The sequence below is a fragment of the Gymnoscopelus braueri genome (genome assembly GCF_963280865.1).
Source record: "Gymnoscopelus braueri genome assembly, chromosome: 22".
NCBI lineage: Eukaryota > Metazoa > Chordata > Actinopteri > Myctophiformes > Myctophidae > Gymnoscopelus > Gymnoscopelus braueri.
This window is the reverse complement of record NC_137624.1, coordinates 25700369-25715466: the sequence shown is the minus strand read 5'-3', so window position 1 is coordinate 25715466 and position 15098 is coordinate 25700369. Positions and strand designations below refer to the sequence as shown.

Genomic DNA, 15098 nt, shown 5'->3' with positions numbered 1-15098 from the left:
TGTAGGTCTGTGTACAAATTCATATCAAACTGGGGGGGGGGGTCTTTGAAATGCAAAAGGTTTAAGAATTACTGTGTAAAGGACAGGATCACATGGTGCCTCGCAAATGTACACACACAGCAAACTCATACTATATGCTAGGTCCTCTTTCTCCAGCCTCCCACCACGGTCTGTGGGGGGTTTCTCTCTCCCTAAAATCCTGTGCAGTGAGGTAAGGGGTTGAGACATGGGTGCAAAGCGCACAAGAACAGCTCAAATTGAGCAACGTTCAGTTCAGATGTGTTTTCATTACCCCACCTCCTGCCAGTTATTTGCAGTAGACTCAGTGCCTGTGCTGTGTATACAGGGCTATACACACACACACACACACACACACACACACACACACACACACACACACACACACACACACACACACACACACACACACACACACACACACACACACACACACACACACACACACACATAACCCCATTGTATGTACTGTGTGTGTGTGTGTGTGTGTGTGTGTGTGTGTGTGTGTGTGTGTGTGTGTGTGTGTGTGTGTGTGTGTGTGTGTGTGTGTGTGTGTGTGTGTGTGTGTGTGTGTGTGTGTGTGTGTGTGTGTTTGTGTGTGTGTGTGTGTGTGTGTGTGTGTGTGTTGAGGGTCACAGGGGCAGAACAGTATGTCTGAAAAACATCAGATACCTTCCTCCGAAACATGATAAGATATTGTTTGTTTGGGAATCTCCTGCTCTGACAGGACAGCTATTCTCAGCTCTATACATTCCTGGGAACAAAGTATGTGATGTGTCTGAAAGACAGACACAGCCAGACATAAATCACTGTGGTGTTTCTCAAACTTTGTCCACAATTTTGCAGAATGTTTTGAAAACATCCGATCTACAAGCCCCACAACGTGTCGCATGGCGACACGTTGTGGGCTTGTAGATCGGATGTTTTCGAATCGGCCTAAGTATAAAAGGTTAAAGTGGTTAAACTGATTTTGATGCGATATTAACCAATCTTTCGAACCCAAGGGGGTCCCTGGACCCCACTTTGAGGACCACCGATTTACACGTACAAGCCTAAAAAACACACAGCACACCTCACAAAGTCACGCTTTGAATTGTCAATCGCAGACAATGGGAATTCTAAACAATGTCATGTATATAAATGACACCAAAAACATTCACACGGGTCTCAGTGAAGCCTATAAAAGAAGGATCTCTATTTCTGACAAAACTCACCTTCCCAGCCACAATGACCACATGAGCAACAATAATCCTATTCCTGAAATCCAGGCTGAATTATAATAAGGAAAAGGGCCAGCCTCGAGTTATTAGAAGTCGAAGCACGGCTATACCTCAAAAATAGTTCTTAGCACTTCTTCAGAACCCACCAGGGATTGTGCCTCACAGTGACTGTCAAATGAGATCCACGTAAGAGGTCAAACAGCCTCATAACTGCTGGAGAGAAACCATTCCTCCAGAGGTACAAAGCACCACAGAGCGTCCCAAAGCGCCCCCCAAAGCGTCACGCCGGGGAAAGAAATAGCGGATCTAACAAGCTCGCGACGCGGTGCATCTCGACGCGTGGTGTGCTTGTAGATCGGCTATTTTAAGGCGAGCGACACCGGCGTACGACAAGAGAATAAATCAAGCAATCTGCTCTATCCTACTTTTGTAAGCCTTATGCCTATATCAATCAAGAGAGGAGATGAGCTGACATGCACATGCACACGCGTCTGCCCACACGCATGCGCACATATGCACGCACACGCACACACACACACACACACACACACACACACACACACACACACACACACACACACACACACACACACCTCTCTTACCTTTCCAAGTACTTCTCAGAAAAATCAACCATAGTCTGAAGCATGGGCGCCAGCTTGAGTGCAGCAGGGTGACCTCCTGGTTTGTGTGTAAAAATGTGTGTGTGTGTGTGTGTCAGGGCATGTAAGAGACGTGTGTGAGTGTGTGTATGTGTGTGCCTCTGTGCCAGAGAGCTTCAGTGCTCAGGGCCCAGGGGGGTTTCTCAACAATCACATTCCTCTAAACCCTGAGAGGCTCCCAGTTGGTGCTTTATATAGTTGTGGGGGTCTGCTGTGGGCGGACCCAGGGCTCGGCCAATCACCATTCGCTGTTTGCTTAAGACTCAGTTCCTCTTTTTTGTGCTGCTGGGTCCTGTCCCGGGGCTGGTTAGCCTCAAATGTTATGGGTTAGCAAGCCTATTGCCTTGATTTGCAATGCTACACGACTACTGTTACTGTGTGGTAGACCTCCTACTGTGTGTGATCCAAACATCCATGTTTACTATGTATTACATGCAGTGGTGTGAAGTAACTAAGTACGTAATATTGTACTTTTTACAATTTACTCCACTACAATTATTTGAAAACGTTAGTTACTAGTTACTTTGTAGATATAAATTATTGTATTATGAAGCATAAATTAACCACTTTAGCCCTATCTTATACCTTAGGCTATTTGAAAATAGCTGATCTACAAGCTCACAATGCGTCGCATCGGGACACATTGTGAGCTTGTAGATCTGCAATTTTCAAACATTTCAGTACTTTTATTTTTGGTACTTTAAGTATATTTTGATGCCAATACTTTTGTACTTTTACTCAAGTAACATTTTCAAGTAACATATATCTTATATTGTGGCATTGCTACTTTTACATAGGTAAAATATCTGAGTTCTTCTTCCACCACTGATTACATGAGTATGAATGAATAGTTTCTAGTCGGTCTTAAGCCATGTACAGAGTTTTAGTAACAAATAAACATGACAAAAACAATACTTGGACCAAAAAGGTGTAGGCTGAAGCTGTAGCTTATAATGCCTATCCCTTTTGCCTTATAATATCCTTAAAACAGAAACAACATTGATACACAAGACAGAAACAAAGACAAAATTAAGCTAATTACTATTACTGTACTTAACCACAATCATTTAACCCTGTAGACTTGTAAACTGGACCTGAGTTCTCTCTGTACTTGGACCACTTTTTTCTGTCTACACCAAATCTCTTTGTCTAAAACAGACAATTTCTTGGCTAATGTTCCCATCCGGCATATGGATGCTGGGGTTCAAGTGGTTAACAACAAAGCTATTACTCTGTTATTACAATAGCTCATTTGTATGAGCAGGTTACCAAACTCCCAAAAAGTTTCATGAATGTTTCATGCTGAGACGTGAACACGTATACTATAGAAGTATAGGTAAATTATTTCTTATTGCATACAGTTGTGTTTTCCTGTGGTTCAAATGTGTGTGTATATTTGTTGTGACCAAGCGAAGTTTCATGTGCTCATTGTATCTCATCTTTAGGCTTGCCAGCAGTCTGTTTCATTTGATTGCAATACGTTTCAAACTTTACTGTATTCACTGCAGGTCACATCAATAGACAGTGTACTCCTCAGTGTATGCATTATTGTAACTCCAAGAGTGTAGATAGATAGATAGATAGATAGATTGATGTACTTTATTTAGTAAGACATTAGATAGAAGAATAGATAGATAGATAGATAGATAGATAGATAGATAGATAGATAGATAGATAGATAGATAGATAGATAGATAGATAGATAGATAGATAGATAGATAGATAGATAGATCTTTTACACACACAGGCAGATACAAGTAAAGAGTAGAGCGATTCAAGAACAAAACAGGCATGACTGGACTTGAAAGACGAGTGCAGGGATCTGCCTGGAACATACAAACACCTGGCCTCAAGAACAATGGACACCGTGACAATTAGAGAGGTGAGGGAGGGGCAGACAGGATGTGGGGCAGTCCACTGAGCCCAGGACCCCAACAGCTGTGATCCACCAAAAGACAGGATGAGAGAGAGAGAGAGAGAGAGAGAGAGAGAGAGAGAGAGAGAGAGAGAGAGAGAGAGAGAGAGAGAATGGGGAGGAAGGTGAAGAAGGGCAAAAGGAGGCTGGGAAATGCATCAAGCAGCAGGGGAATAATGCTTAATGTATACTCCCGTCATATGGAGTATACATCAGGCTTTAGGGCTGCAATACAGGACTTGAATGAAACATTAGGTAACAATTTACACAAAGGTTAGGTCTATAAACATTCATAATGGTGTGGTACATCCAACGTTTGTAGCTGTAGCTCTAGAGAGAGAGATACAAAGCAACAAATTCAAGTTGAGCAGGGTTCAAAACTACAACTGTAGCTCCGATGTCCGCACGTTTGACATCAACGACCGCATTGAGCAACACAGATACAAAGCGACACAGCGACAAAGATACTGTGTATTTTAGTATCTTTGTATCTTTGTATCTGGCCCGTGTGCACATGAATGCGATATGCATTATAGACCCGACCTCTATGTAAAGTGTACCAATGTTATTTTAACAAATATGTATGGTAGAGTATGTTAATACCATAGCTAGCACATCTGCAGTGGTGGGTGGTCTCCCTACTGAGACATTTAGACCCTGGTGATTGACAAGTAGCATTGCCCGAAGCTCATACGCGGCAATATCTCCCCTTGCCGAGCAGGGATTCAATTTTTTTGGAAGAGCGGTTAAGGTTCCCGGGTTCAAATCCCGCGCAAAGACATGGAAACTACGGACTGCAGCTTTAGAGGAGCAGGGGGGGAGAGGACAATGACGGGATTAGGGCCGAAGCAGGAGGGGGCAGGAGGAGAACGAGGGAGACAGGACAGGAGGAGGAGAAGAAGGGAGCAGGAGGAGAAGGAGGTAGGAGGAGGAGAGAAGCATGACCAGGTTGTCTGGCTGAAGTCCATGTTCCCTATCAAAGACTATACAGATCAGACATGCAGCTGGGAAACTCCTTCTCGTAAAACCCTTATTTATACTTGGTTGGGCATCGCGCCTCGCACCGAAACTAGTCGATCTACAAGCTCACTTAGTAACAATGTGACGTTGTTGTGAGCTCGTTTAGGAGAGAGTGACGCCTAAGTATAAATCAGGCGTGAGCCTCAATGCTAAGTTCTGTCATGCACTTTTAAATCGATGCTTCACAGTACATCACACTTTTGCACAGATACAATCCTTGTTACTTGAACTCTGACGTGTGTAAAAACTGACTCAAGTTGACCCATAACAGTTAAAGGGATAGTTCACCCCAAAAAAATCGATTAGTCACCCCATGGAGACTTGAATTCATGGATATTTTTTAGTTTTTGTCGCATTCCTAAGCCAATAATTTGATGACCGGCAGCGGTTCCGGTAGGAGACACAAAGAGTCTCCTTTGTGTCTCCTACCGGAACCGCTGTCAACCGGTCCGCTGGTCATCAAATTATTGGCTTAGGAATGCGACAAAAACTAAAAAATATCCATGAATTCAAGTCTCCATGGGGTGACTAATCGATAGAAATAAGTAATTTTTTGGGGTGAACTATCCCTTTAAGTTAACACTGAGGATTTTGAACAGTGTGGATATTATTCTGTACTGCAAATCTCTAGTGATTTCAGCTGACACTGCAGGGTACATACAGTAATAGGTCATAATACGTTGCGCACTCTTTCATTGTGTGCGTTACAGGTTGAACTGTGTCACCTATGAGTCTTTAGACAGGTTTGGGTCATCTGTAATTTTCATGCCTAGCTATCAGGATTCAACCTGTATTCACATTTCTACCACTTCTACCGCTAAATACAATCCCTGCTTGTCCAAGTTCAATTTTGAGCTTCAGGCAGGCAGCTTCATTACAGTAGGTATATCCTATTCGACCCCAAGGCCGACATGTCATGTTGTTTTACCATACTCTAGTCCAGTGGTCCTCAACCTTTTCAGGCCATGGGGACCCCCCTACCCTGACAAGCACTTGGAATTGTAGGAATTGAGGTATTACATTTAGTTTGACTCGGTTCCACAGATATATTGTGAAAATAGCTGATCTACAAGCTTGTTTATCAGCTATTTTCAAAATGTTTGCATCTTTCGTAATCGTTTGTTGATTACTTTTGACGCAGCAATGGTCTCATTTAATTTATTTATTTTATTTTAGAGGTATTAAAAATGTCCTTAAATTGTCACTTTAGAAATGTGCAGACACCCTGTATACGGCACACTAATACTGTGTGTTGGTTTGTTGGGGACCCACCAAAATCATGTGAGGACCCACCCGGGGTCCCGACCCACAGGTTGAGAACCACTGCTCTAGTCTAGCATTCAGATTGGTTGAAATAATGTTTTATTCATTCAAATTCAAAGTAAAGATTTCAACCACATGTGATTTCAGCTTAATTATAGTCTTCATTACTCACACACTCAACATCAATTATCCAGAACCATAGCTAAAGTCATTGTCAACGTTTAAAATGAAAGTCCCTGTGGACGCGTTCAGCTTCAAACACCTGAAAAACCACAATAAGGGATTGTAACAGTGCTTCCTCAGGAAGCAATGTTATTGTTGGGAGGGGATTGTTTAGTAGGCCAGACAGTCCAGGTGTTCCACCTTTAAACTGAGACAGGCATAATGATTTAATAGACAGGTTGCAACTCCCCTACAGCCAACAGAACCATTCTCCACCTGTGTCACCACTCACCAGTGCTGGAATAAGTACTCAGATTATTTCCACAGGGTAGAAAATACTCTGTTACAACTTACAAGTAAAAGTCCTGTAATCAAAATTTCACTTGAGTAAAAGTACAAAACTAGTGGCATCAACATATACTTAAAGTGCCAAAAGTAAAAGTACAAAAATGTTTGAAAATAGCAGATCTACAAGCTCACAACGCGTCGCGATGTGACGCGTTGTGAGTACCAAAGTAAAAGTGCTTAAATAGAGAGTATTTCTACACTGTGGTGTTGGTATTTTAACTTAAGTAAAATAATCAGAGTACTTCTTCCACCACAGACAGACAGACAGACAGACAGACAGACAGACAGACAGACAGACAGACAGACAGACAGACAGACAGACAGACAGACAGACAGACAGACAGACAGACAGACAGTCAGGTAGTTTATGGTATATATTTTAATCTGAGTAAACACAACACTGCACAGTACACATACTACTGTATTCCACATGTAGGCCACTATCGCGCCACAAAAACAACCTTGTTTACCTCGGCCCACCCTTGCTGTCCATTTTGACACGTTCGGAGCTAAATTAACACTCCGCATTTTGCTGTGTCGGCTCAGCGACACTTTAACACAAACGCAGGAGGTCAGATTTCAATCAGGCTTGGGGGGAAAACCATTGAACAAAAAAAAAACAGCCCTTTACGAATGACAGCAAGAAAACGAGAGCAAGAGGAGAAAAGAACAAGGGATCAGATGTCCTGGGAAGGAGGTGGGATAGTGGGAACAATGTCAATATCTTTTAGAGCTAAGTAGTTTAATGTGTCACGTGCAATTCTACACCAATGCATAAAGTCAAGGGAGTTGGAGGGTGCGTGTGTGGGTGGGGTTATGGGTGTGTATTACTGTAAATTTAACCTGAAATGTGTCTGTTTGCAGAGATATTTGTTGATGATATTGTATTTTGGTGTTATTTTTTATGCTATGTTGATGAATTGAATACATAGCACCACAATGGAAACAAGACCCCTGGACTTTTTTGTGTTATCCTTTCAGCTCAAATGTCTGACTGTTTACATTTCTGTCTAATAAAGCAGTGGTTCTCAACCAGTGGTCCGGGGACCACCAGCGGTCCTTGAGGAGGTTCCAGGTGGTCCCCAGCTAAATGATGGAGAGTTTGTAAGCAAATGGAACCGTATAGATCTTTAACTCTTGAGAGTGTAAATTTAAACCAATTGGACCCTTACAGGTCCATTTGGTTGCATGCTACGCTCTCAAAAGTTTAATTATTGTTAAACATCTGCATTACTTAATTAAATCATTGTTATTTTGATCATCGTTTGCCTGTTTATCTCTCCTATGGTACCAACATCAATACAGCATGGAATTGTGGACAAAATCTTATCCAACAACAACAGAATATTAAGTAAGTAAATAAGTCTTGGGTCTGAGAGTCTAAATCTCATCAAATGGTGGTCCGTGGCTCAAATGCCCAATAAATAATAGACCTTGATATGAAAAAGGTTGAAAACCACTGTTGAAAACCAAGTATTCAATCAATCAATATGAATCAATCTGCAAGGTGAAGCTCTGCCATGAAAACCCATAACCTTAGAGATTATTGGATTATTGGCCTTCCCACCCCCCACACTTTCTGATGTGAAGGATAAAGCCATATCACACATTTAGCACTCACAATAGTAAATGACACTGATCATCCCCACAAACGTCACTTTACGATCATGCCATCTGGACAAAAGATACAGAACTTTGAGATGGGAAAAAGGGTCATTTTTGTAGTAACTCAGAGGACCCCCTAGGGGTCCCGGACCCCCTGTTGAAGGACCCCATGCCCTATGGGACAATAAAGGACAGAAAGGCATAAGGAACGGAAGGACAAATATGTTAGTGTGAGCTGTCATCGCCTCCTCCACCGTCTGGACAGAATGTCTGCATTTCCTACATGCTTGGTCATATGAGAAGCTGAGTTAAAACAGATCCTGGCTGGCATTCCATCAAGTTACACAGAGACATGGCAACGGGGCAAGTCATGCTGTTCATGTTATCATATGAACTCCTCACAATGATCACACAGGCCAAGGTGATGCTCAGTGGTGGAAAAAGTACTCACATGTTTTACTTAAGTAGAAGTACCAATACTGCAACGTGGAAATACGCTGTTACAAGTTAAAGTCCGGAAAGAAATTGACTTGAGTAATAGTACCAAAGTATTGGCATCAAAATGTACTTAACGTACCAAAAGTAAAAGTACTAAAATATTTGAAAATAGCAGAACTACAACTTGTAGATCTGCTATTTTCAAATAGCCTATGTATAAAATAGGGCTAAAGTGGTTAATGTATGTTTCATAATATAATAATTTATATCTGAAAAGTAACTAAAGTTTTCAAATAATTGTAGTGGAGTAAAAGTACAATATTTGCCTCTGAGATGTAGTGGAGTAGACGTAAAAGTATAGAAAATTGGAAATACTCCAGTAAAGAAAAGGTACCTCAAAATTGTCCTTAAGTACAGTACTTGAGTAAATGTACTTAGTTACTTTACACCAGTGCATGTTACGCAGAGACATGGCAGGGGGGCAACAGTCATGCTGTTCATGTTATCATATGAACTCTTCACAAAGGATCACACAGGCCAAGGTGATGCCATACTAACACAAGTGTTTAGAGGGTGAATCAGTCTGGAGAGATACAGTACATGTCCAGACAACAACAACAGCCCCCCCCCCCTGCTGACTTGATGCCCTTCAGTCAATATGAAGAAGAGTTGAGTCAGAGAACTGAGACAATGATCTACTCTGCAGTGGTTCTCACACTGAAAGGTGTAGTTCACCCAAAAGATGACTTATTTTCTATCAATTACACACCCATGAAGCATTGAATTCAAGGAGATTTTTCTTTTTATGTCACATTCCTGAGCCAATGATTTGATGGTAATGATAAAGATGCTAATGGATTCCGGTTTGGAGACACAAAGGAGACTCTTTGTGTCTCCTACCGGAGAGACCGCCGGTCATCAAATTATTGGCTTAGGAATGCGACAAAAACAAAAACAAATCTCCATGAATTCGATGCTTCATGGGGTGTGTAATTGATAAGAAATAAGTCATTTTTTGGGTGAACTATTCCTTTAAAACTGTCAGAGTTACAGACTTGTAAGGGTCAATTTAGAACCCCCCCAAGGAACCCTGGGAGTCCCTGGACCCCACTTTAAAACCACTGATCTACTGAGAAACGTGCACACACGCACGCACGCACGCGTACACACACACACGCGCGCTAGGGCTTTCACGACTAGAGATTTTTACAGGTCGACTAATTTGACCCAGTGGTAGTCGACTAGTCGACTAGTCGAAATTTACATTAAAAAAAAAATTACCCCAAAAAAAAGGGGGGACATTGTTTTAATGCCATCCTACTACTATATTACTATTATTATTATCCTCCTGCCCTTATTTTTATGGCGTTTTAAGGGAAGCGCTTCTGGCACAGCAGCACAGCACCACAGCAGCGTCTCCAAGGATCCCCATTGCCCAATAATAGTCTTTTATTGGGCATACTTTTGACCCCCTTTTGATAAAAAAATAAAGTCAGGAGGATAATAATAATAGTAAGATGGGCCATTACTATGGCATTAAAACAAAACAAAAAACAAAACAACAAAAAATTCTTTTTTTTTTCTTTTCAACTATTCGAATAGTACCAACAAGGTCGACTAGTGGTTATACTAGTCGACTAGTCGACTAGTCGACTAGTTGGTGAAAGCCCTAGCGCGCACAATGAACAGTCATTGAGGTGTGATGCATGCCCCTTAACATCTGGGCATTTAAGCATGATGTCACCCGATTTGATCTCCCCTGACGTAGTCAGATAGCCTTTACGCTATCAGCCCCCACAACAAACATTGTTAGGAGATGAGATATACCCTCTTAAGCAGAGATCCTGCTATAGTGGCGTAAAAGGAGATCCATCGCATAAATGCCGGCCTTGGTCTTTTTTTCTCTCACACAGAACCAAACAAAGCCTCCCTCCCCCTTAGCATAGCATCATGTCAGCGTTCTGGAAACAGAGGGGATGCCCTGATGGCGGGAACACAACAGCGTCAAGAGTCTAGTGTTACACTGTTATGCTGTTTTAAGATGACAGCCAGTGGTGGAAAAAGCACTCACACGTTTTACTTAAAGCAAAGTATCAATACTGCAATCTAGAATTACTCTGTTACAAGTACAAGTCTGGAATTCAAAATGTGCTTGAGTAAAAGTACAAAAGTATTGGTGTCAAAATGTACTTAAAGTACCAAAAACGAAAGTAACCATTATGCAGAATTCAAGTTTTCAAATGAATAGAACTCTTTTGAAAATAGCAGATCTACAAGCTCACAATGCGTTGCATTGCAACGCATTGTGAGCTTGTAGATTGGCTATTTTCAAATGGCCGAAATGTAAATAGGACTGAAGTGGTTGATGTATATTTTGTAGTAATAATAAAAATCTACAAAGTAACTATAGTAACTAAAGTTTTCATATAACTGTAGTGGAGTAAAAGTATAATATTTGCCTCTGAGATGTAGTGGAGTAGAAGTAAAAGTACTGAAAATTGGAAATACTCAAGTAAAGTGCAAATACCTCAAAATTGTACTTAAGTACAGTACTTGAGTAAATGTTTTTAGTTACTTTCCACCACTGATGACAGCAGTTGTTGGAAGATTCTCAGACGTCCCACGTCTCCCGGTATACAGCTCCGGGAGTCTCCCGGAATTTAGCGTGACGGCTCCCTGACACTGACACCAGGCGAGAGGTCATAAATCTCCCGTAAATCTCCACCAAACGCACTTATTTCTCAAAATACTGACTCAGAAGACATGATGTTTGTTTAAACTACAGGGTCCATTCATTTATGGTAAGTGACTTAATCTGTGTTTATGGTAAGTGATTTAATCTGTTGATGTTGTTGCCACTGTAAGTATAAGGTCAAGACTGACTCCCGTCTCACCCATTTTCTCACAAAACAAAAGCATTGTGTTTTCCCCATTGAAAAATACTGTGTCTGTCTAAAATGACAGTGGGTCGTCGGGTTGTGGAAATGTATGTTGATGAATATTGGATTCATGCTTGTGCGATCAGAAACCAGTGGTGGAAAAAGCACTCAAATGTTTTACTTAAGTAAAAGTATCAATACTGCAATGTATAAATACAACAACTGAAAGTCCAGAATTCAGAATTTAGATGAGTACAAGTACAAAAGTATTGGTATCAAAATGTACTTAAAGTACCAAAAGTAGAAAGTACTCATTATGCAGAATGTCCCATTTAAAAATGTATAGCCTAAATATCTTTTGAAAATAGCAGATCTACAAGCTCACAATGCGTCGCTTCGCGACACATTGTGAGCTTGTAGATCGTCTATTTTCAAATGGCCGAAATTGATATAGGGCTGAAGTGGTTAATGCATGTTTTCTAATAATAATCAAAATCTACAAAGTAACTAGTGACTACATTTTACAAATAAGTGTAGTGGAGTAAAAGTACAATATATTTGCCTCTTGAGATGTAGTGGAGCAGAAGTAAAAGTACTGAACATTGGAAATACTCCAGTAAAGTCAAAGCACCTCAAAATTGTACATAAGTACTGTACTTGAGTAAATGTACTTAGTTACTATACACCACTGTTAGAAACACATTGGAGGAGGAATTGGAGAGAAGCGGGGAGCCAGTGGGGGCAAGAAAGGTGCATGACCCTTAAAAGTCGTCCCACCCCCTGTCCCACCATGCCAGCTGTCCCTTTTTTACACAGACAGACAGTCCATTCGGCTCCATGACTACCTCCGTCGCCGGCTGAAACGGCAGAACAACAACAATGACCCCTCATTCCACTTACTGAACTTTCTATACAGAAACAGCAAGGGGTAATAAAAAGGCACGACAACAAAATGCACACAACGTCCCCTCCTCTAACAGGCTGCGTAAAAGCGTCTAATAATAATGTACTGAATGAGAAACGTGAGTGCACACACTTTGATACTGTATGTGTATACCATACCTCACCCTGTAGTCTATTATCCTCCCACCTAATTCTCAAAGTGGGGTCCGGGGACCCCCAGGGGTCCTTGGGGGGGATACCAGGGGGTCCCCAGCAAAATGTGCTTTTTCAAGATTTAAAAAAAATAGCAGATCAACAAGCTCATAGTGCGGCACTGAGTGCATAGTGCGGCACTATGAGCTTGTAGATCTGCTATTTTTGAAAAATCTTGAAAATGGGAGCAAATCTTTAAATCTTTTTTTTTTAAAGGCGAACATTTTTAACACAAATCTTTGCTTCTGGGGGTCCCTGGCAAAACATATTTCTTTGCTTCTGGGGGTCCCTGGCGCAACATATTTTCAGGTGGGGGTCCGTGGCCAAATACATACCAATTTGGGGGTCCTTGGCACGAAAAAGTTTGAGAACCACTGGCCTAGTAGCCAAGTAAGCCCCCCTTGATTTATGATTCTTGACTTTCCCTCTCTCCTTCTCTCTCTCACACTCACACACGCACACGCACACACACACACACACACACACACACACACACACACACACACACACACACACACACACACACACGGAGAGAGAGAATGAACAGAACAGGTGTGGCACATGCCACTTCACTTCGGGGCATCTAACACTACTGTATCGGCTGAATAAACGACAGAGTCCCCACAAAACAAAACATTGACAGGACAGATAGGTGTGTCATGGGGAGTGTCAGGCCTTAAAGCACCCGCCTCTCTATCATATTATCTGAATAGGATCTCAAAGACATCTGACAAACCAGTTAACATTCCTGCCGCTGAGATGTCCCGCTGATTGTCAGTGAGATAACAGGTCGCAGTGGTCACTGCAGATTAACAGTGTCTTTTCCATTTTGATTGCACTTTTATTTGCCTGGCTTTTGAGAGAAAGCCTCCTTTTCAGAGAATTACAGTGATAAGAGAGGTTATACTGTATGTTAATCAGAGAGTATGTTTTATCTCTACTTGATTACCCCTTTTTTATGAGCTCCATTTCTTTTCGGTTGTAGCAAATAGGTAACACATCTCATATCATATCCTGAAGTCATGATGTCAGAATAGTTATGTCAAAAACTAAATTATATTGTTTACCATACCACCTGTGTCTAATTTGATAAAATAAAAATATTGAAAACACACCTGTATGTTAAGTGTTTTTCCTAGGTCTATCGGCCTTCTTCTACTGCTGTATATTGTTGACAATATTATGTTCGTTTTATTTGCTTATTTGTTTGTAATGCTTGGTTGTCTGCCGTTTTTAACGTGTCTGCAAAGCACTTTGTAACATTGTTTAGAAAAGCGCTATACAAATAAATTCATAAAACAATATAAAAAGAAACAAGGGGGGAAAAAGGTGAGAAATAAACTGTGGAATCTTAATGACATAACGTGTCAGTTAACTAAACAATAGCAGACCAAAGGGCAGCTATCATGGGCTTTACTGTCTCTGGGGTGTGAAGTCTGCTTTCAGCTCAATGAACTGAAGCATGCATGAACAGCTGATAAATCAATGAGGCGTGAACACATGTGAGCATCAAGCACCCACGCACGCACGCACACACACTCGCACGCACACTCACACTCACACACACACACACACACACACACACACACACGCACACACACACACACACACACACACACACACACACACACACACACACACACACACAGGTAGCACACTTCCCAGTGATGAGATTTACAGTACCTCTCAATCTCTCTTAACCCATTAAGACCTGAGGCCGATTCTACAAATGCCTTCTAAATCAGTAGATCTCAACTTCTCAAACCTTTTAGTTTGTTAGTTAGTGTCAAGGACCCCCCCCTCTAAACTCTAAACTCTATGGGACATGAATACCTTACAGGACTAAATGGAGATGCTGTTTTTAAGGACTGTTTCTTGTCTCCTTGTCACTGTCAAACCTCTCTCTTTCTACTGTTACTACCATGTTAAATAAAAAAAACAACTGTTCACCCATTTTCAACCATATCTTTATATAATTAGTCCTCAAGCTCATTATAAGATGGCACCATTTCTGTCTCATTGGTGGGCTGTAGACAGTTCAGAAACCTGCCTGCCAATGACATCATTGATGTAGATGCCATTGGTTTCAAGCCAATATAAACGTTTCTCTACCTGGAATGTTGAAATGTGGAAACTTGAACTTTTTCACCTATAATGACATGGCCAAAATAGGGAGGCCAGAGTTAATGTGATTAAATGTAGCCCAGCTTTCAGACACAAGTCTTCCTCCACTGTAGAACGCAGACTTCATACAGCAACTAAGTGCTTAAATCAACACCCCAGCCCAAACAATTTAGATAAGAACCAGTGCTTCAAGTACTTACAAATTCTTGGACTTCTTCTTCTTGGTGCCGTTGGGGTCAACCTCACAGCTGCAGGGGGAACCGGAGCTCAGCTGCAGGGAGAGGAAGGAGAACAGAATGCATCATGTACTGTACACTCCACACAGTCAGAGGCTCTGGAAGACACACTGCTA

The 15098-nt window shown here is 41.5% G+C and overlaps 1 protein-coding gene across 6 annotated transcripts in view; it reads right to left on the bottom strand.

The window, feature by feature from the left end:
* rgs3a (regulator of G protein signaling 3a) overlaps positions 1-15098 on the bottom strand; it is a 245639-nt gene that overhangs the window by 14529 nt on the left and 216012 nt on the right. For 5 of the 6 annotated variants that reach the window (XM_080420006.1, XM_080420008.1, XM_080420007.1 and 2 more), the window contains one exon: positions 14947-15017. In XM_080420006.1, coding sequence (XP_080276132.1) covers positions 14947-15017 — 71 coding nt within the window. Of the gene's footprint in view, positions 1-1840; positions 2041-14946; positions 15018-15098 lie in introns of those variants that run through there. The other variant, XM_080420011.1, reaches the window with a different exon arrangement.